This window comes from Thrips palmi, unplaced genomic scaffold (genome assembly GCF_012932325.1).
Source record: "Thrips palmi isolate BJ-2018 unplaced genomic scaffold, TpBJ-2018v1 HiC_scaffold_1, whole genome shotgun sequence".
Classification (NCBI taxonomy): Eukaryota; Metazoa; Arthropoda; class Insecta; order Thysanoptera; family Thripidae; genus Thrips; species Thrips palmi.
The window spans coordinates 10,738,670-10,753,140 of record NW_023144620.1 but is presented as its reverse complement, the minus strand read 5'-3'; the positions used below and the strand labels follow the sequence as shown (position 1 = coordinate 10,753,140).

Here is a 14,471-nt window from a genome sequence, read left to right as displayed (position 1 = left end):
GTGACCTGCGTATAAGCTGGTATACGCACTCATCTATACACCTCCTGTGAATACTGCAGACAAAAAGAGGGCTTCGCCGCAGCTTCAATCTGAACAAGATTTGTTTACTTCAATCCATTTCAAGTCGCGCACCTACTCAATTCTTGTAATCCTTTGTGATGGCATCTCAAACTGTGGATTTAGTTGACGAGGATGCTGCCGACTTGCAGTTTCCCAAAGGTTTGTAGGCTGAGTACTTTATACCGGCGTAGTCTAACCTATCATATTGACGTCTTTTGACACGGTATTTTTCCCCCAAAAATATCAATGTCAGCTGTTGCTACCAAACCGCCTTTCAATTAAGTCAAATTTATGCCAGCTATGATAAACTCCATTCAACAAATTTAGTGTGGAAACTGTTGGCTGATTACAGACTACACCATGGTCACTGAAACAGATTTTGATGAGCGATCCTCAGACACTTGCTACATTTGTGGCATGTGGCTTCGCGAGCCGTACATTAACTGCGTTGAGTGTGTCAACACTTTGATTTGTACGCAGTGTTTTGCAATTGGTGGAGAACGAGGCCAGCATCTAAATTTTCACAAATACTCTGTTGTTCGCAATGAATTCCCTCTGTTGGGTGATTGGACTGCCAAAGAAGAGCTGGTGTTGCTGGAATCCATGATTGAATGTGGGGCTGGTAACTGGACTGATGTTGCCAAAAAACTTACTGCCAGAAGTGAAGAAGACTGCATCAAGCATTATTTTAGTTACTATGTGGAAAATTCAGACCTGCAGCTCCAGTTAGGGGAAACATTTTCCCCCTTGAAAGTCGAAGCAGCACAACCCACACTTTTGACCCCTTATAATAGATATGTTTCTAATTTTCGGAAACCAATTGAGTTAGAGAACATAGCCGAAGAACATGGCCAAAAAAATAGCGTTTCTCGAAAATTGAAGTTAAATCCTTACTATAGACAGTATCATCAGCAGTCTCAAAGGACTGATTTATCTCGACCTCTCTTTGAATGTCGAGCTACTCAATTCATCCCAGGCTACAATGCAGCCCGTGGAGAGTTTACAACTGAATTTGATGACCATGCAGAATTGATGGTGGCAGAGCTAGATTGTGAAACTGTTGAACCTGATGACAAGGATTATGAACTTATAACTGAAATGCAAGTTGCCATTGTTCAAGCATACAACGAGAGACTTAAGGAGAGAAAACGAAGAAAGCAAATTATTAGACAACATGGCCTACTTCTTTTGCAGAAAACTATTGGGTGGCTTCAAAGATTTGAGGTGAGAAAATCAGTGGTTGCATTTGGTTTACACACAAGTTTAACTTCATTTTCCGTCATTGACAAAGAAATAATTTTGTTTTCTGTCTTTTTCTCAGAATACTATAGGGAGGGAGATTGCTGAGAAGATAACTGGCCTCATGCGCATCTTAAGTGGGAAGCGATTTGATTTCTTAATGGAAAGTCTTCATGTTATGGGAGAAACTAGAGCAAAAATCAAACAATTAAAAGAACTCAGAGCTAAAGGCATTACAAATCATAGGGCTCACAGGATCTTCTGCTACTTAAGTGAATTCCGCAATCAAGCTAAGAAGGATATGCCATCCCTAAGTGCTGCCTCTCTCCCCTGGGGTGGCAACAGTATTGCCAGTGTGCCCCTACAAACATCAGCCCCAAGGAAAAAACCTCCACCTCTTGACATTATGACACTACCAGGCTATGAGAAGTTAACCCCTTCAGAAAGAGAATTATGTTCAAATCTTCGCCTTGCTCCTCTTTCATTTCTTGACTTTAGAGATATCCTTGTTACAGAGAGCCGTCGACATCCTGGTAGCTCTTTGAAGTTAGCTCAAGCACGAGTTCTTATAAAAATTGATGTCAACAAAACTAGAAAACTTTATGATTTTTTGCTAAATGAGGGCTATTTTACGCAAGGATCTTAATTTAAAAAAGAAAAAAGTTACTTGTTACAAATTCTATACTTAAGATTCTATCAACATTTTGTTTCTATTGGAAATACGTGTCATGCCCATGTTTTTTTTGTTTGTGTTTTACATGACTGGCATGATAGCATGTGAAAGTAAAAGTATAGTTAATGTGGGACTTATCAACACGTGAATAAAGGCTGTTTATATTTTCACTCCTTATGTTATGTGTCTTTCCTAATCACCTATCACTCAATCCAGCCCTTCACACAAACAATACATCACCCTGTCTTCCACATCACAAGGTCCTTTCTGTCATCGCCTATGAATTTGTTGCTAAAATGGAGTTTATCATATCCTATAGCCTGAAAGAGCTAATGCAGTACACAGTTTTGGAAGGATACATTGCTTTGTTTCCTGATTGCTTTTTCACTTTATAAAAATGAATGACCCCCTGGATTGAATAAATTTGTTACATTTAAATTACATCATGTTCTTTTTCTTTCCTGTATAGAGTTTGAAAATGCAGAAACACTTCTGATATCAGAAGTTCATATGCTGTTAGAGCATCGTCAAGCTCAGAATGAAAGTGCAGAAGAAGAGCAAGAATTTTCTGAAGTATTTCACAAGACACTTACATACACAGAAAGGTTCAGGAAGTTCAAAAATAAGGAAACAATTTCATCTGTTCGAAAGTAAGTTTGGTGCCACATGTTGTGGGATGTATTTTAAAGTACTTAGCTCAGTTTATATCTCTTTTTCAAATCAATTATCACTAACTGTTACTCTATTTGCTTTGTTCTAGTCTTCTCATGCAGAAAAAGCTGCACAAATTTGAGTTAGCATCGTTAGCAAACTTGTGTCCTGAAACTCCTGAGGAGGCAAAGTCATTGGTACCCAGGTAAGTGATTCTTTGTGGGGCTTGAGTTATTGTGCCTGGGTTTAAACTTATTGAAATGATGCTCAAGTTTGTGTCTGCTGTTTTCTTTTCCAGTTTGGAGGGGCGATTTGAAGATGAGGAACTGCGTCAGATACTTGATGACATCCAGACTAAAAGAAGTTTGCAGTATTAAATATTTATCTCTTTTCTGTAAAACACTTTATAATTTTAAGTATCTCCAACCATTTTTGTCTTAATTAATCCTTTCGAGAACCAATAAAAATCCAGAAACCACAACTACAGCCCTTTCTTTTTTTCATAAATTTGGGCAACTTTTCCGTCTGAATTTTTCATACGATGTGCCGGTGTTTGCCTGCCTGACGTTTCTGCTGGCAGGAGAATTATAAATGCCTTCGGCTCGGGAACGGACGCTGGGCCTGGCGTTCTGACCATGGTCGGTAGGAATTTGGAAAAACGAAAATACTCAGAATTAAAGGACATGTAAGCAAACATATATATTGAGGCGCACTCAGTAAGACATTTTTGAGTAAATCGAACCCCTTTTATCACGGATTAGCCGGTTTTAAACCTTAAAATGACAAAAAAGGAAGCAGCGGCGGGGGTCGACTGCAGTGTCTGGCGAAGATCCGCGTCGGGCGCTATCTGCAGGGCCGCTTTGTGGGCTCATTTGCAGCCTTGTTAAGCTCTAGAGGGGCAAAAGTTTGGGCTTGGATTAAAGCCAGAGGCTTGAACTGTGACCACGTGCATTTATTTTAAAACATTAGGGTAGAAATTATTTGCATTCTCCTTACAAAGTCGGACTTCTTTAAGCCGTTAGCAGGCGGTGACTTCGAATCACCGACCATGGTCAGAAAGGTGTTGTGACGACTTTGTAAGGAGAGTGCAAATATTTTCTACCCTAATGTTTTAAAATAAATCCACATGGGCATAGTTCAAGCCTCTAGCTTTAATCCAAGCCCAAGTTTTTGCCTCTCTAGAGCTTAACAAGGCTGAAAATAAGCCCACAAAGCGGCCCTGCATTTAGAGCCCACCTCGGGCCTCTACTCCCCCTCGCCTGCTGCTGGGCGCTGTGAATGGATTTTTTGTAAACCTCCAGTTTGTAACGCTATTTCGGCCCTTTCATCTCTGCACAGGTCCGTTTTCATTATTTTTCGAAATCATTAACGTTTTGATTAACGTTAGTGACCCTTCAGTGTACTTGATAAGTTCATGACAACAAGTGAACTGTGCATACAGCATAATTTTGTACAGGTTATCTGTGCCCAAACATGACTACTCTTCGGCCATTTACTTGCATGGACCTCCTAAAGTTTAATAATGTGTAAGTTTTTCTGAAATGTTTTGGTTCCCATTCTCACATGTTCCTCAACTCAGCACCATTTTTTTTTTTTGTTTTTTGTTTACAGGAACCTTGATCCATTGACGGAAACTGTATCCTTTCATGGTTGTCAATGTCTACAAAATACTCCAAGTTGCATGATTGCAAAAGTGTTATTTGTTCTCATTTCAAACGTTAATTGAATCTTACTGTTTGTTTATCAACTCACGCATCAGCTGATTTTGTTGTATCTTTCTTAACATTCTAGTTTGGTCTACCATTTTACATGCAATATCTGGCACACTGGCCAGAGCATTTTCAGATAGCTGAATCTCCAAGTGGAGAAATCATGGGTTACAGTGAGTTTTGAAATTTGTCATTCAACAATTAAAATTTCTTCATAATTTTTTATTTATTGTCTCTTTGCAGTCATGGGTAAAGCAGAAGGAATGGGCGAAAACTGGCATGGGCATGTAACTGCTCTCACTGTATCTCCTGACTATCGACGTCTTGGGATGGCTGCTACCCTTATGTCTTGGCTGGAAGAAGCCTCTGAAAAGTAACTTCGTAATCCTTTCTTTCCCATGAAATATTGTGAGAACAAATAAACACATTATTTATCATAAATTGTATTGCCTTATTTTTTTTGCAGGAAACAAGCATATTTTGTTGATCTCTTTGTGCGAGTTTCTAACAAAGTTGCAATTCAAATGTACAAACAGTTGGGATACATAATCTATCGTACTGTTCTGGAATACTATTCAGGTGACCCTGATGAAGATGCATATGGTGAGTTTTACTTCAAATCTAATGACTATTCTGTTTTAGTGCTGAATCTAAAATCATTAAAGTTGTCAATTAATTACAGATATGCGTAAAGCGTGTTCACGGGATGTTGAAAGACAGTCAGTAATACCCTTAACACATCCTGTCCGTCCAGAAGAAGTGGATTAAGCGAATTTGTATTTTTAATTTGTAATTTTCTTTCCAAATTTGACTTAATGTTGAGCTTATTCTAATACAGGTTTCATTATAACTTAAAACCCATCACCAATGGGCCTCCCATGAACTCACTAGTTCATACTTGCAAAAATGTACCATTCACACTAAATTGTTTCGCTGAGAAACAAGAATCACAGGACCCTTCTTCAAACATTGTATTGAGTCAATTAAAGTTATGTAAGTACATGTATTACCAATATTAACTTAAAATTATGTAATGAGACTAGAAACAGGCATAATAATAATAATATTAAGACTACATCATGTTTTTTTCTTTAAACAGTCACATCTTTCCAACAGATTGTGCAGCACAGCATTGCATTTTATTCATCAGTAAAAAATTATACCAAAATTACTATAACTTGCAGAGTGGTACTGAATACATACCTTTAAGGTCATGGGAGGGAATAATCCTTTATGAGATCCAGAATACAATCACCAAGCTTTCAACTAAAATTCATCATGAAAGCTTTTTGCAGTGTCTACCATTTTACTACCTAGAAACAAATCCATCTTGTTTAGAATTTCAACCAATGAAAGAGCACCATCATGGTTCACATCTGCAAGAGCAATCAGGGTTTCTGCTTCTTCTCTGGCATGACGAGGGTTAATAGGGTCAATGTACATCTAGGAAAAAAACAAAGAAACTTAATTCTTTTCAACTCATATAATTTATGATAAATCAAAGCCTCAGCAGATTTACCAAAAGTTCGCGCCGATCAGCCTTCCCATCCTTATTTTTATCAATTTCTGCCCTAAACTCAGCGCGGCGGTCTTCTTCTCCCTGATTGATGGTCTCACCACTTTTGTCACCATCTCCCTCCATTTGCAGGTGAGAAAATTCATCCTCTGTTAGGATTTGATCTCCATTTTGATCTTCAAATGACAAGAAAATAATTTTACACCAAGAAGTTAGGATTGGCTCAATCATTACATGAGAAATAAGAAAACTCACCAAACTTATCAAACAGCTCTTCAACTAAAGTTAAAATAGTGGCATGACTAGATTCAGGATGACGGAAAGAAAGAAACTCATCAACTGTTAACTGCTCAGGATTCATTCTTGATGCTTCAGACCAAGCAGCTTTGTCTCTCATAATTGCCTCTAAAAGAGAGGGAGAGGGTAATCACATGTAAATACAGAACCACAGTAGATAATAAACAGAAAGGCACAAATGAAAGTAATTCACTATGAATAAGTGTGCATTCTACATACCCTTGGTTTTCCTATCTAAACCTGAGTGGTGTTTGTCATGGTTCTCTGCATATATTTTACTGTATCCCCTCTGCTTCAAAAAAAATTGGTGGTATTCTTCCCAGGAAACCAATCCTGCAATGCATTCACAAATTAACTCAATACAATTTTCAAGAAAATAATTTATTTGAGTTAGTTAAATACCATTTCGTGGGTTCACATCCACACTTGCAAACAGGATGTAATTTTCTGCATGAGCTTGATTTATGTGCTGGTGAATTTTGGCTTCAATCCAGTGAGACAGTTCCGAATGGACAAGAAAACTGTCATTGTTGGTGTCCGCTCTGGAAGAACACAATGCAGGGTCAACTAATAGAAAAGCCAGGGCAGGCCTGCACTTTAAATTTAAAATACCTGGCAAATATATCTTCAAGCAATTCTTTTGGATCTTCTTCTTTTCTTCTTTCAAATTCTCCCTCTCCGATAAAAATCTCTTTCCTAAAATTCTTATTTATGTCACCATCTCTCTCTATTCTTACTCCCTCTAGATGGTCTGGAGGTCGACCTAACAGTGTTTCTGTAATGTGGTTATCCTCAGAGAAGCCATGGATGGGATTAAGTGGACGCAGGGGAAGTGCCAATGTCCACACCAGACCAAGGAAACTGAGGTAAATAAGAGCCGAAACACAAACAGACCAGCGCTCACAAACGGAATAGCAGTGAAAACCCATTTGCACTTTTTAGAAACAGCTACTTTCAGCATAACTGTAACTCAAAATTTGTGTCAAGTTTGTTCTTAGCAACATTTTTTTCGTTCTAGTGAAACACTTTCACTGTTAACTCCAATAGAGCAAAGTGCAGTCGTGCAGGTTATGTTTCATTGTGTCCTATTTCGATTTTCAATCTATGATAATCTTGAATCGTTCAGCCTGTCATCTGCGAGAGAGAAAGTTTTTGAGTAAAAAGTGAAGCAAATCGCCGAGTTTTAGGGCGCAACAAAAAGGCGGCAAACTAACCTAAATGGGACTTCCATATGCCCACATCGTTCATTTACCCAGCCTTGTGGGACAGGGACAGGAAGAAAGTGAGACACGGTAGAGGCTGCCACGCAGATATAACCTCACCGACATAGCTCTTTGGGGATGTACTTTACAGTAAGCAACATTAGGTTGCAATTCATCGACGAAAATGAGTTCTCTCTTTGACGGTCTAGAGTAAATATAGAACTTAGACACTGGACTTCCGAGGCAACCTAGAAATTTCTCATAGCCGGCTTTGAACGACTCTCTCGTGACCCTCGAGTACTATCTCTCCAGTGAGTAAGGTGAAAGAGTGAACCACTAAGTCCAGAGCTTTGTTCCAGCTTCACTTCTTTTCTTGTTACAAGGGAAATGGAGAGTGAAAAACATAAAGTGTTTGTTTATGGGACACTTAAAGAAGGAGAGCCAAATCAGCATTGGTTGACCAACAAAGAAAATGGTTCAGCTAAATTAATTGGACAAGCAACAACCACACAGGAATACCCATTGGTCATAGCTTCAAGATACAACATACCATTTCTTCTTGATAAACCCGGAGTGGGAAAGGTAATAATAGATTATGGATTGTACAGCTGAGACTGTTACATGTAGGGAATATCTGATTTTATTATTACAATTCTTTTGCAGGTGGTCACAGGAGAAATCTATGAGGTAGATGAAACTATGTTGAAAAACCTGGATATACTAGAGGACTATCCAGAATGGTATGTCAGAGAAAAGAGAAATTTCCTACTTAAAAATGGGATGGTTAAAACTGAGATAACTGGGTGGGTTTATCTCCTGAAAACATACAAGGATTCCTTACTTGAATTACCTTTCATGACCGAATATAAAAGTAAAGGGTCTCATGGTTTGGTATATTGTGAACCAATGAAGCGAGATGAGGCATATGATGCTTGTGCAGATGTTCAAGGAACATCAAACATTTAATCAATAAACATTGCAACATTTTGAAAGACAATTTGTACAGATAAAAAAAGGGTGTGAAATAAAACAGAAGTTAAGACCACACGCAGAGATTACAGGGGAGTTCTTATGATTTGAAAACTTCTCTCTTTTTGATGACTGATTTACTCCTGAAATAAAAAAAATACAAAGAATCAAGATATTATGTAAAACATTATATTTTTAAAAAAATATATGAAAATATAATATTTTTAAAGACATGTGCATACTTGTCTTTCCATTTCACTACATGTGTAGGATTCGGAGAGTATGTTCGTGTCACTTACCGGTGATCTCGAGAAACTTCCCAATAATGTGAGAAGAAATCCATCTCAGTCATCATATCCAGAAATTCGTGGTCATGAGTAATGCATATCAGTTGGAAAGAAGTAGTGTGTTCGCGCTCATGAACAATTCTGCAATTGGTGAAAACAGAAATGAGTTAATTAGGCCAAACAGTTGGATGGATGCATCCTGATTCCAAAGGACTCACTCAACAATAGCTTGGCAGAGACTTCGGATGTTATCTTTATCCAGATTGGTGGTTGGTTCATCAAGGGCCAGAATGCCACAGTTTGCACTAAAAGTCTCAGCTAATGCAAGTCTTATTATGAGGGATGCTAGAACCTTCTGACCAGCACTGCAACGACCTCTCATGTCAATTTCAGTGCCATTTTTCACTTGAACTACACGGTAGTTGTAGTTTCTTTTTTTATCAGAGGCATTGGAAGCAGCACCAAGTGCTGTAATTGAGAATTCAAATAAGCATATGAAAAAATGAACTTAATACATTAAGTAGCAACAGCAACAGAGTTTCGTTCTCATTACCCGATTCATCAGTTTTGATCTCAATGTAATCTGTATCATTTCCTCTGTAAATGAGCCGCCACAACTCCCTTATGAGTTTGTTCACAGATGCCATGCGGTCTCTGTGGAAGTGTTGCATGGCAACGTCAAGAGCATTGTAGTACTTCTGTAGGTCCTTTTCTGTATGAATTAGAACCTGAAATTTCAAGACCATTTAATTTCAATTTTAAACTTGACAGCAGTGAAATAATATTCCCTACAATATAAAAGATCCATTATTATTGAAATACAGTAACTCACAAATGCACAATGTCGTGGAATTCATAAGTGCAATCTTAGATTCAGAAGGGGAAGACAGCAAACAATTAGTACTTACAGTGAGTTTCACCAATTTCTCTTTGTATTTCCGTTCAGCATTCCTGTAGCGGTCCTCTTGAAGTTCCTCCTTTCTTGATTTTATGTTATCCTCAAGGCCTCGTTTATTACCTTTCAGTTCATTTACCTAAGAAAAAGGATTGGTTATATAAAATGTCAGACTCCTCGATGTCTTTTAAATTAAGTAAAAATAGAATTGCTAAAAACTTGCCTGGCAGTTAACATCAGATATCTTTGCTTGTATCTCATGAATTTTGTTTGCAATACCATGAGCATCTGTGTCACCTAACTTCCTTTCAGCCATTTCCAACTTTTTTTCCTGTTTCTTTATTTGTTTAGACAGTCTTAATACAATCATATTACCCTCCAACTCCTTTTTCCTTTTCTGGAAGAAAAAAAAACAGTGTCAAAAATATTCCAACAGTTGCTTGCTAGAAATTCTGTAATTGCTACAATAAATTGCTCACCTCATGCTCCCCTAAAGTTTCCTTCAAGTCTTCGCTTTGTTTGGCTAGATCATTTCGTTTAGTCTCTAACTGATTAATCTCATTCACCAGCTCCTGATGTGCTTTCTTGTTTGATTCCAGAGTTTCTGAAATTTTGAGACGCCTCAAATTGTTTAATGTCTCTTTTGTTTGAGACAGCAATCTGATACTCATTTCTCTTTCTTGTTTCTAAACAGGTTACGTTTTCTTAGAAAGATACACTTAAAACTGCACTAAGAGTTAAGGAGCAAGCCCTTACCTTATTTTCCATCTCCTGAAGCTCCCGCTTGTGTGTCTTTTTCATAGTATACAAAACTTCTTCAGCATTTCTATGCTTATCAAAAGCAGGTTTTAATTTCTGTTTCAGATCTTTAAGTTCACTTTGAATTGTATCATTTACATGTGACAGTTCAGTCAGACGCTCTTTCATGGCATCTTCTTGCTGCACAAATTCTTTGATTTCAAGTTGCTGAGCCACTAGTTTGTTAATTTGTTGATCAAAATCATTAAGAATGTTTAAATATTCTCTTTGACGTTTTTCCACGTCACGTTTTTCAGTGCGTGTAGCAGAAAGTTCATCAGAAATTTGCTGAGAAAATAAACAACAAATTGATTGAGCAAACACTACAGAAGAAATTAGGTGCTAAAACCTCAGCTGTGTGACTTAATAACAATGAGGACCTCTTCTTATAACTTTACCTGTTGCTCAGCTGCACATTGTTCAGATGTGCGAGAAGTTGAACCAAGATGAGAGAGATCCTGCTTAAACCTTTCGATTTGCCGAGTGCAAAGTTTACTCTCCTTATGATAACGATCGATATCAAAAATTACCATCCGAATGTCTTGAGCAGTTCTCAGGTCAGCTTCAGGACTCTGCAATCTCTCTTCCACATCACAAAGTTCCTCTCGAGTGGCATCTATTACACCTTCTAACCCTAAGACATCATTTCTGAAAATATAGAAAAAAATTGAGAAATTTAAAATCTGATATTTTTTGAAATCTAAAAGCTTTATACTGAAACAAATAAAATATTTTTAAAAGTTCATACTGCAAAGAGGGAATTTCAGACTCCAATTCTATAACATCTTTTTCAACCGGTTTTAACTGAAGCAGATCACGTTGCTTCTGTTGCAACTTGGCAAGTTTCTCATTTAGTTCCGCCACTCGATGAGGCAAGTTATTCATGTTTCCATTTAATTCATCAACAAGATCAGATGATTCATGGTCATTAGAAAAGCGCCGATGACACAGTGGGCAACAAGGATCTCTCTGCTTCAATTGTTTCACATATCCACTAAGGACTATTTGGGTGGAATTGAACAGGCCTTTATCATTCTAAAAACAGTAAAATATAAGCAGTCACAAATAAAAAGAAAAAGCATAAAATGTAGACGCACAATGTAATTATTTGTACAAACCTGATGTGACTCCATTTCTGTTTCAATTGCACGCAGAACTTCATCCAACTTCTTTTTACCACAGAGTTTAAACAGAGATTCTTTCTTTCTTTCCAAGTCAGCCTGCTTTTTCTCTAGTGAGCTTTTTTTATGATTCCTATTGAGGTCGAGAGTTGAAATTTCACCGGTTTTATCACTCTTCAGCTTTTTTAACTGGTCAATGTCACTTTTCTGAACATGAATGGCGCATGATATTTAAAAGAAAACAAAGAAAGGAGCTGTTAGTCCAAGAAATGAAACATATCACCAGCCAACGGCACTTGTCATTAAAATAAGAACTTACCAATTTATACTCAAGACTATCAAAATCTTGCTTCAATGTACCATCAGTGGAATTTCCCAAAAGTTTAGATATAGAATCTTCATTTTGGCAACGTAATCGCTGAATTTGAGTGAGAGCATCCTTGTGCTTTTCTTCTTGGATTTGCAAACTTTTTTGAGTATCTCGGTATTTGAAGAGTTCCACTAGTTCACTCGATAGTTCGTTTTGACGCTCCTCCAAACTTGAGCATAAATGTTGAAGCTCATCAATTTTGATCTTCAGTGCCTCAGAATCTTCATTTTTACTGGCTTTATCACGTCTTTCACGACAAACTTCAAGATCTTTGTCGATTTGTTGCTTCTTTCTAAGACGCTCATTCACAGACCTCAATTTATCTTTAAGAGTTTGAATTTCTGTATCATTTGATAACACATTGTCTTCTTTTACTTGTATTTCTGACTCAATTTTTGCTATGGTCTGAAGACACTTGTTGATTTCTTCCTGCAGATCATTCTGCTCCTTTTCTAGCTGGAGCTTCCTGGCACTAATGGAGTTGACCAAGATCTGAAATTTTCTCTTAACCTGATCATGCAGATCATCCACGTCTTCTTCAGTCGCATCTGCAGGTAACCCTGACAGTTCAAAGGACCTTGCCAGATTAGACAGCTTTAGATTTCTATCGTTCTTGGTTTTCTGTTCCTGTTCCTTATCAGCCTCTAGTTTGCAAATTAGCTTTTGAATGTCTAAACTTTCGGTCTTCTTCTGTGACTCTGTATCAGACAACCTTTCAATTTTTTCCTGGATTTGTGTATGAGCTTCCTTCTTTTGCTGTAGCTGGTCATCAAAGCTTCTTATTTCAATTTGAAGGTCTTCTTCTGATCCCGTGAACAAATGAGTAATATGTTTCTTCTCTGCTTCCTGCTGATACATAAGCTGGGTTAACTGAGTCTTGGCATCATCTAAAATACAAACACAAAATTATAAAACATTTTATCATGACTGGTAACAAATTTATAGGTAAAAGACTTTGCTCACCCCTCTCCATTTTGATCTTCCCATAATCTTTATATTTGGTGTGCCACACATCATACTCTTCTTCAAAAAGAGATTTTTGAGCATGAAGTGCCTCTAGATCCTTTTCCATATTTGCGAAGCGTTCATTTAAAAGTAGAAGCTCTCCCCTCTTCTGCTTCAAAGTGGTAACATCACATTCCAAATGCCTAAGGCTCACTTCAGACACTTTTTTATCTAGCAAAGAGAAAATGACACCATGAGCTAAGCAATAGAATCAGATAAACCAATCACAAATTCTTTGTCACAACCAGCTTATGATGTAAAGAGACAAGTTAGTACACAGTTGAGTTAAGTTCCCTGCATTCCCTTTACTCAGACTTATAGTAGCATCATCCCTTACCATCAAGAGCTGCCTTGCGGAGCTTCCGGACCTCATTCATACACTTGTTATATTTGGTTGAATCAAATATCTCATCAAATTTTTCCTTTAACTTCTTTCCTTCATCCAATGGCCTAAAACAAGAGTTAAGCAAAAACAAATTACCAGTGCCTGAGTAAAATTTATATACAAGGAAAATCCTCAATTCATACCAATGAGAGTCCTCTTGATGACAAAATATGACATAATTGAGAATGGGTTTGGATACACCCAACAACTTGATCATAAGATCATCCATATCAACGCAACGCCCAGTCATTTGTTCAGGCTTTAAGGAAGAAGAATGAGAACATGTTGATAGAGAGGAACCACTCTTTGCAAAACCCTTTTTACAGTCACACTTTCGAATAAGATATACCTTTCCATTCTTCATGATTTGAATTGCTGTGTCCACGGTTTTGAACTCAAGCGATTTCCCTCCTTTAATTTTAGATGACATACTCCTAGTCATGGTGCAGTTTTCTCCCCGGCCGCTCTGAAAATTTAGTTTAATCTGGGCTCGAGTCTGTGAGAAAGGAAAAGAAGAAATGATAAATTCAAACAACTGCGACCTTTACCACCATGAATATTGCATCCAACTGTGTCGAGATGTCAGTCGAGACAAGTCGTAGTCCACCAACAACTTGTAGCATCTCAGTGCGGAAGCCTGCTCTCACAACTGCAACTGACCTCGGACTGCTTGTCCAGCTTGGGGTCTCGCACCAAGTTGACGCCCTGGCCGGGCGGCATGGTGCCGGAGCAGGCGTACTTGAGCGCCTCAATGAGGGTCGTCTTGCCGCACCCATTGCGCCCCAGAATCAGGTTGAACGGCTTGTCGAAGTAGATCCGCTGCTCGTCAGTGCCATCGGGACCGAAACTTCGAACGCCCGACAAAGACAGCTTATTCAATGTCGCCATTCTGCAAGAAGGTGGCAAGGTAAGACAAAGACACATGACAAAGAAGCCTATTTTCAACACGGTTAAAAATTCTCCGATTTCGGTGCCATTAGCATCAAGGCAGTCGTTGATAAAAAGCTAACCTGAATCAACGAAGTTCAAAACAAAATCCATAAAACGATGGCTCTTCAACAGGCAAGAAGCAGATCGGTTACGACAAACGAAAGCAAAATGTTCGGGCAGGTTGGGACTCGTTTGGGTTTCGGGTCGGAAAGCCGCCAGGCACTCGGGATGACAAAGGACGGAGACGAGGACGGTACAGCCAACGGCGCGGAGTGAAATGGGTGGAAAGATGCCTTACAAAATCACGACTGGCTCCTTCTCTCGAGCTGGTCAGCGGCAGCTCTTCAAAATATTAAAAATTGGA

General features: G+C 38.3%; 5 protein-coding genes across 11 annotated transcripts; 3 read left to right on the top strand and 2 right to left on the bottom strand.

Moving 5' to 3' along the window:
* The first annotated feature begins 8 nt into the window (after positions 1–8).
* LOC117642502 (DNA-directed RNA polymerase II subunit Rpb4-like) lies at positions 9–3,104 on the top strand. 3 transcript variants are annotated; one of them, XM_034380770.1, is made up of 4 exons: positions 29–219; positions 2,442–2,622; positions 2,733–2,828; positions 2,922–3,104. In XM_034380770.1, exons 1-4 carry the CDS (start codon positions 159–161, stop codon positions 2,998–3,000), a joined length of 417 nt encoding a protein of 138 aa, XP_034236661.1. In that variant the 5' UTR covers positions 29–158; the 3' UTR covers positions 3,001–3,104. The 3 variants fall into 3 exon arrangements, with proteins under 3 accessions (XP_034236653.1, XP_034236645.1, XP_034236661.1); XM_034380762.1 differs by lacking the exons at positions 2,442–2,622; positions 2,733–2,828; positions 2,922–3,104 and adding exons at positions 1,181–1,284; positions 1,382–2,149 and having other exon boundaries at positions 9–219; XM_034380754.1 differs by lacking the exons at positions 2,442–2,622; positions 2,733–2,828; positions 2,922–3,104 and adding exons at positions 413–1,284; positions 1,382–2,149 and having other exon boundaries at positions 9–219.
* A 185-nt stretch (positions 3,105–3,289) lies between these two features.
* LOC117642541 (N-alpha-acetyltransferase 20) lies at positions 3,290–5,407 on the top strand. Of its 4 annotated transcripts, none has more exons than XM_034380828.1 (7): positions 3,290–3,308; positions 3,962–4,149; positions 4,235–4,259; positions 4,415–4,505; positions 4,576–4,705; positions 4,799–4,935; positions 5,015–5,407. In XM_034380828.1, the coding sequence occupies exons 2-7, from the start codon at positions 4,097–4,099 to the stop codon at positions 5,098–5,100; spliced, it is 522 nt and encodes a 173-aa protein (XP_034236719.1). In that variant the 5' UTR covers positions 3,290–3,308; positions 3,962–4,096; the 3' UTR covers positions 5,101–5,407. The 4 variants fall into 4 exon arrangements, with proteins under 4 accessions (XP_034236719.1, XP_034236711.1, XP_034236703.1 ...); XM_034380812.1 differs by lacking the exon at positions 3,290–3,308 and adding an exon at positions 3,648–3,961 and having other exon boundaries at positions 4,080–4,149; XM_034380838.1 differs by lacking the exon at positions 3,290–3,308 and adding an exon at positions 3,682–3,699.
* LOC117642523 (45 kDa calcium-binding protein) lies at positions 5,076–7,507 on the bottom strand. Its single transcript, XM_034380782.1, has 7 exons — positions 7,360–7,507; positions 6,758–7,279; positions 6,548–6,687; positions 6,365–6,478; positions 6,104–6,253; positions 5,852–6,024; positions 5,076–5,775 (listed from the first exon to the last, which is right to left on the bottom strand). Exons 2-7 carry the CDS (start codon positions 7,072–7,074, stop codon positions 5,599–5,601), a joined length of 1,071 nt encoding a protein of 356 aa, XP_034236673.1. The 5' UTR covers positions 7,075–7,279; positions 7,360–7,507; the 3' UTR covers positions 5,076–5,598.
* Positions 7,508–7,516: 9 nt separating this feature from the next.
* LOC117642562 (putative gamma-glutamylcyclotransferase CG2811) lies at positions 7,517–8,405 on the top strand. 2 transcript variants are annotated; one of them, XM_034380859.1, is made up of 3 exons: positions 7,517–7,658; positions 7,731–7,929; positions 8,011–8,405. In XM_034380859.1, the coding sequence occupies exons 2-3, from the start codon at positions 7,735–7,737 to the stop codon at positions 8,311–8,313; spliced, it is 498 nt and encodes a 165-aa protein (XP_034236750.1). In that variant the 5' UTR covers positions 7,517–7,658; positions 7,731–7,734; the 3' UTR covers positions 8,314–8,405. The 2 variants fall into 2 exon arrangements, with proteins under 2 accessions (XP_034236750.1, XP_034236741.1); XM_034380850.1 differs by lacking the exon at positions 7,517–7,658 and having other exon boundaries at positions 7,702–7,929.
* On the bottom strand, positions 8,272–14,348 carry LOC117642472 (DNA repair protein RAD50). Its single transcript, XM_034380710.1, has 18 exons — positions 14,188–14,348; positions 13,838–14,066; positions 13,527–13,673; positions 13,321–13,436; positions 13,130–13,242; positions 12,751–12,963; positions 11,737–12,674; positions 11,415–11,624; positions 11,045–11,331; positions 10,695–10,944; positions 10,255–10,584; positions 9,978–10,184; positions 9,722–9,895; positions 9,512–9,637; positions 9,157–9,331; positions 8,822–9,071; positions 8,616–8,744; positions 8,272–8,459 (listed from the first exon to the last, which is right to left on the bottom strand). Exons 2-18 carry the CDS (start codon positions 14,063–14,065, stop codon positions 8,417–8,419), a joined length of 3,936 nt encoding a protein of 1,311 aa, XP_034236601.1. The 5' UTR covers position 14,066; positions 14,188–14,348; the 3' UTR covers positions 8,272–8,416.
* Between the last annotated feature and the right edge of the window lie 123 nt (positions 14,349–14,471).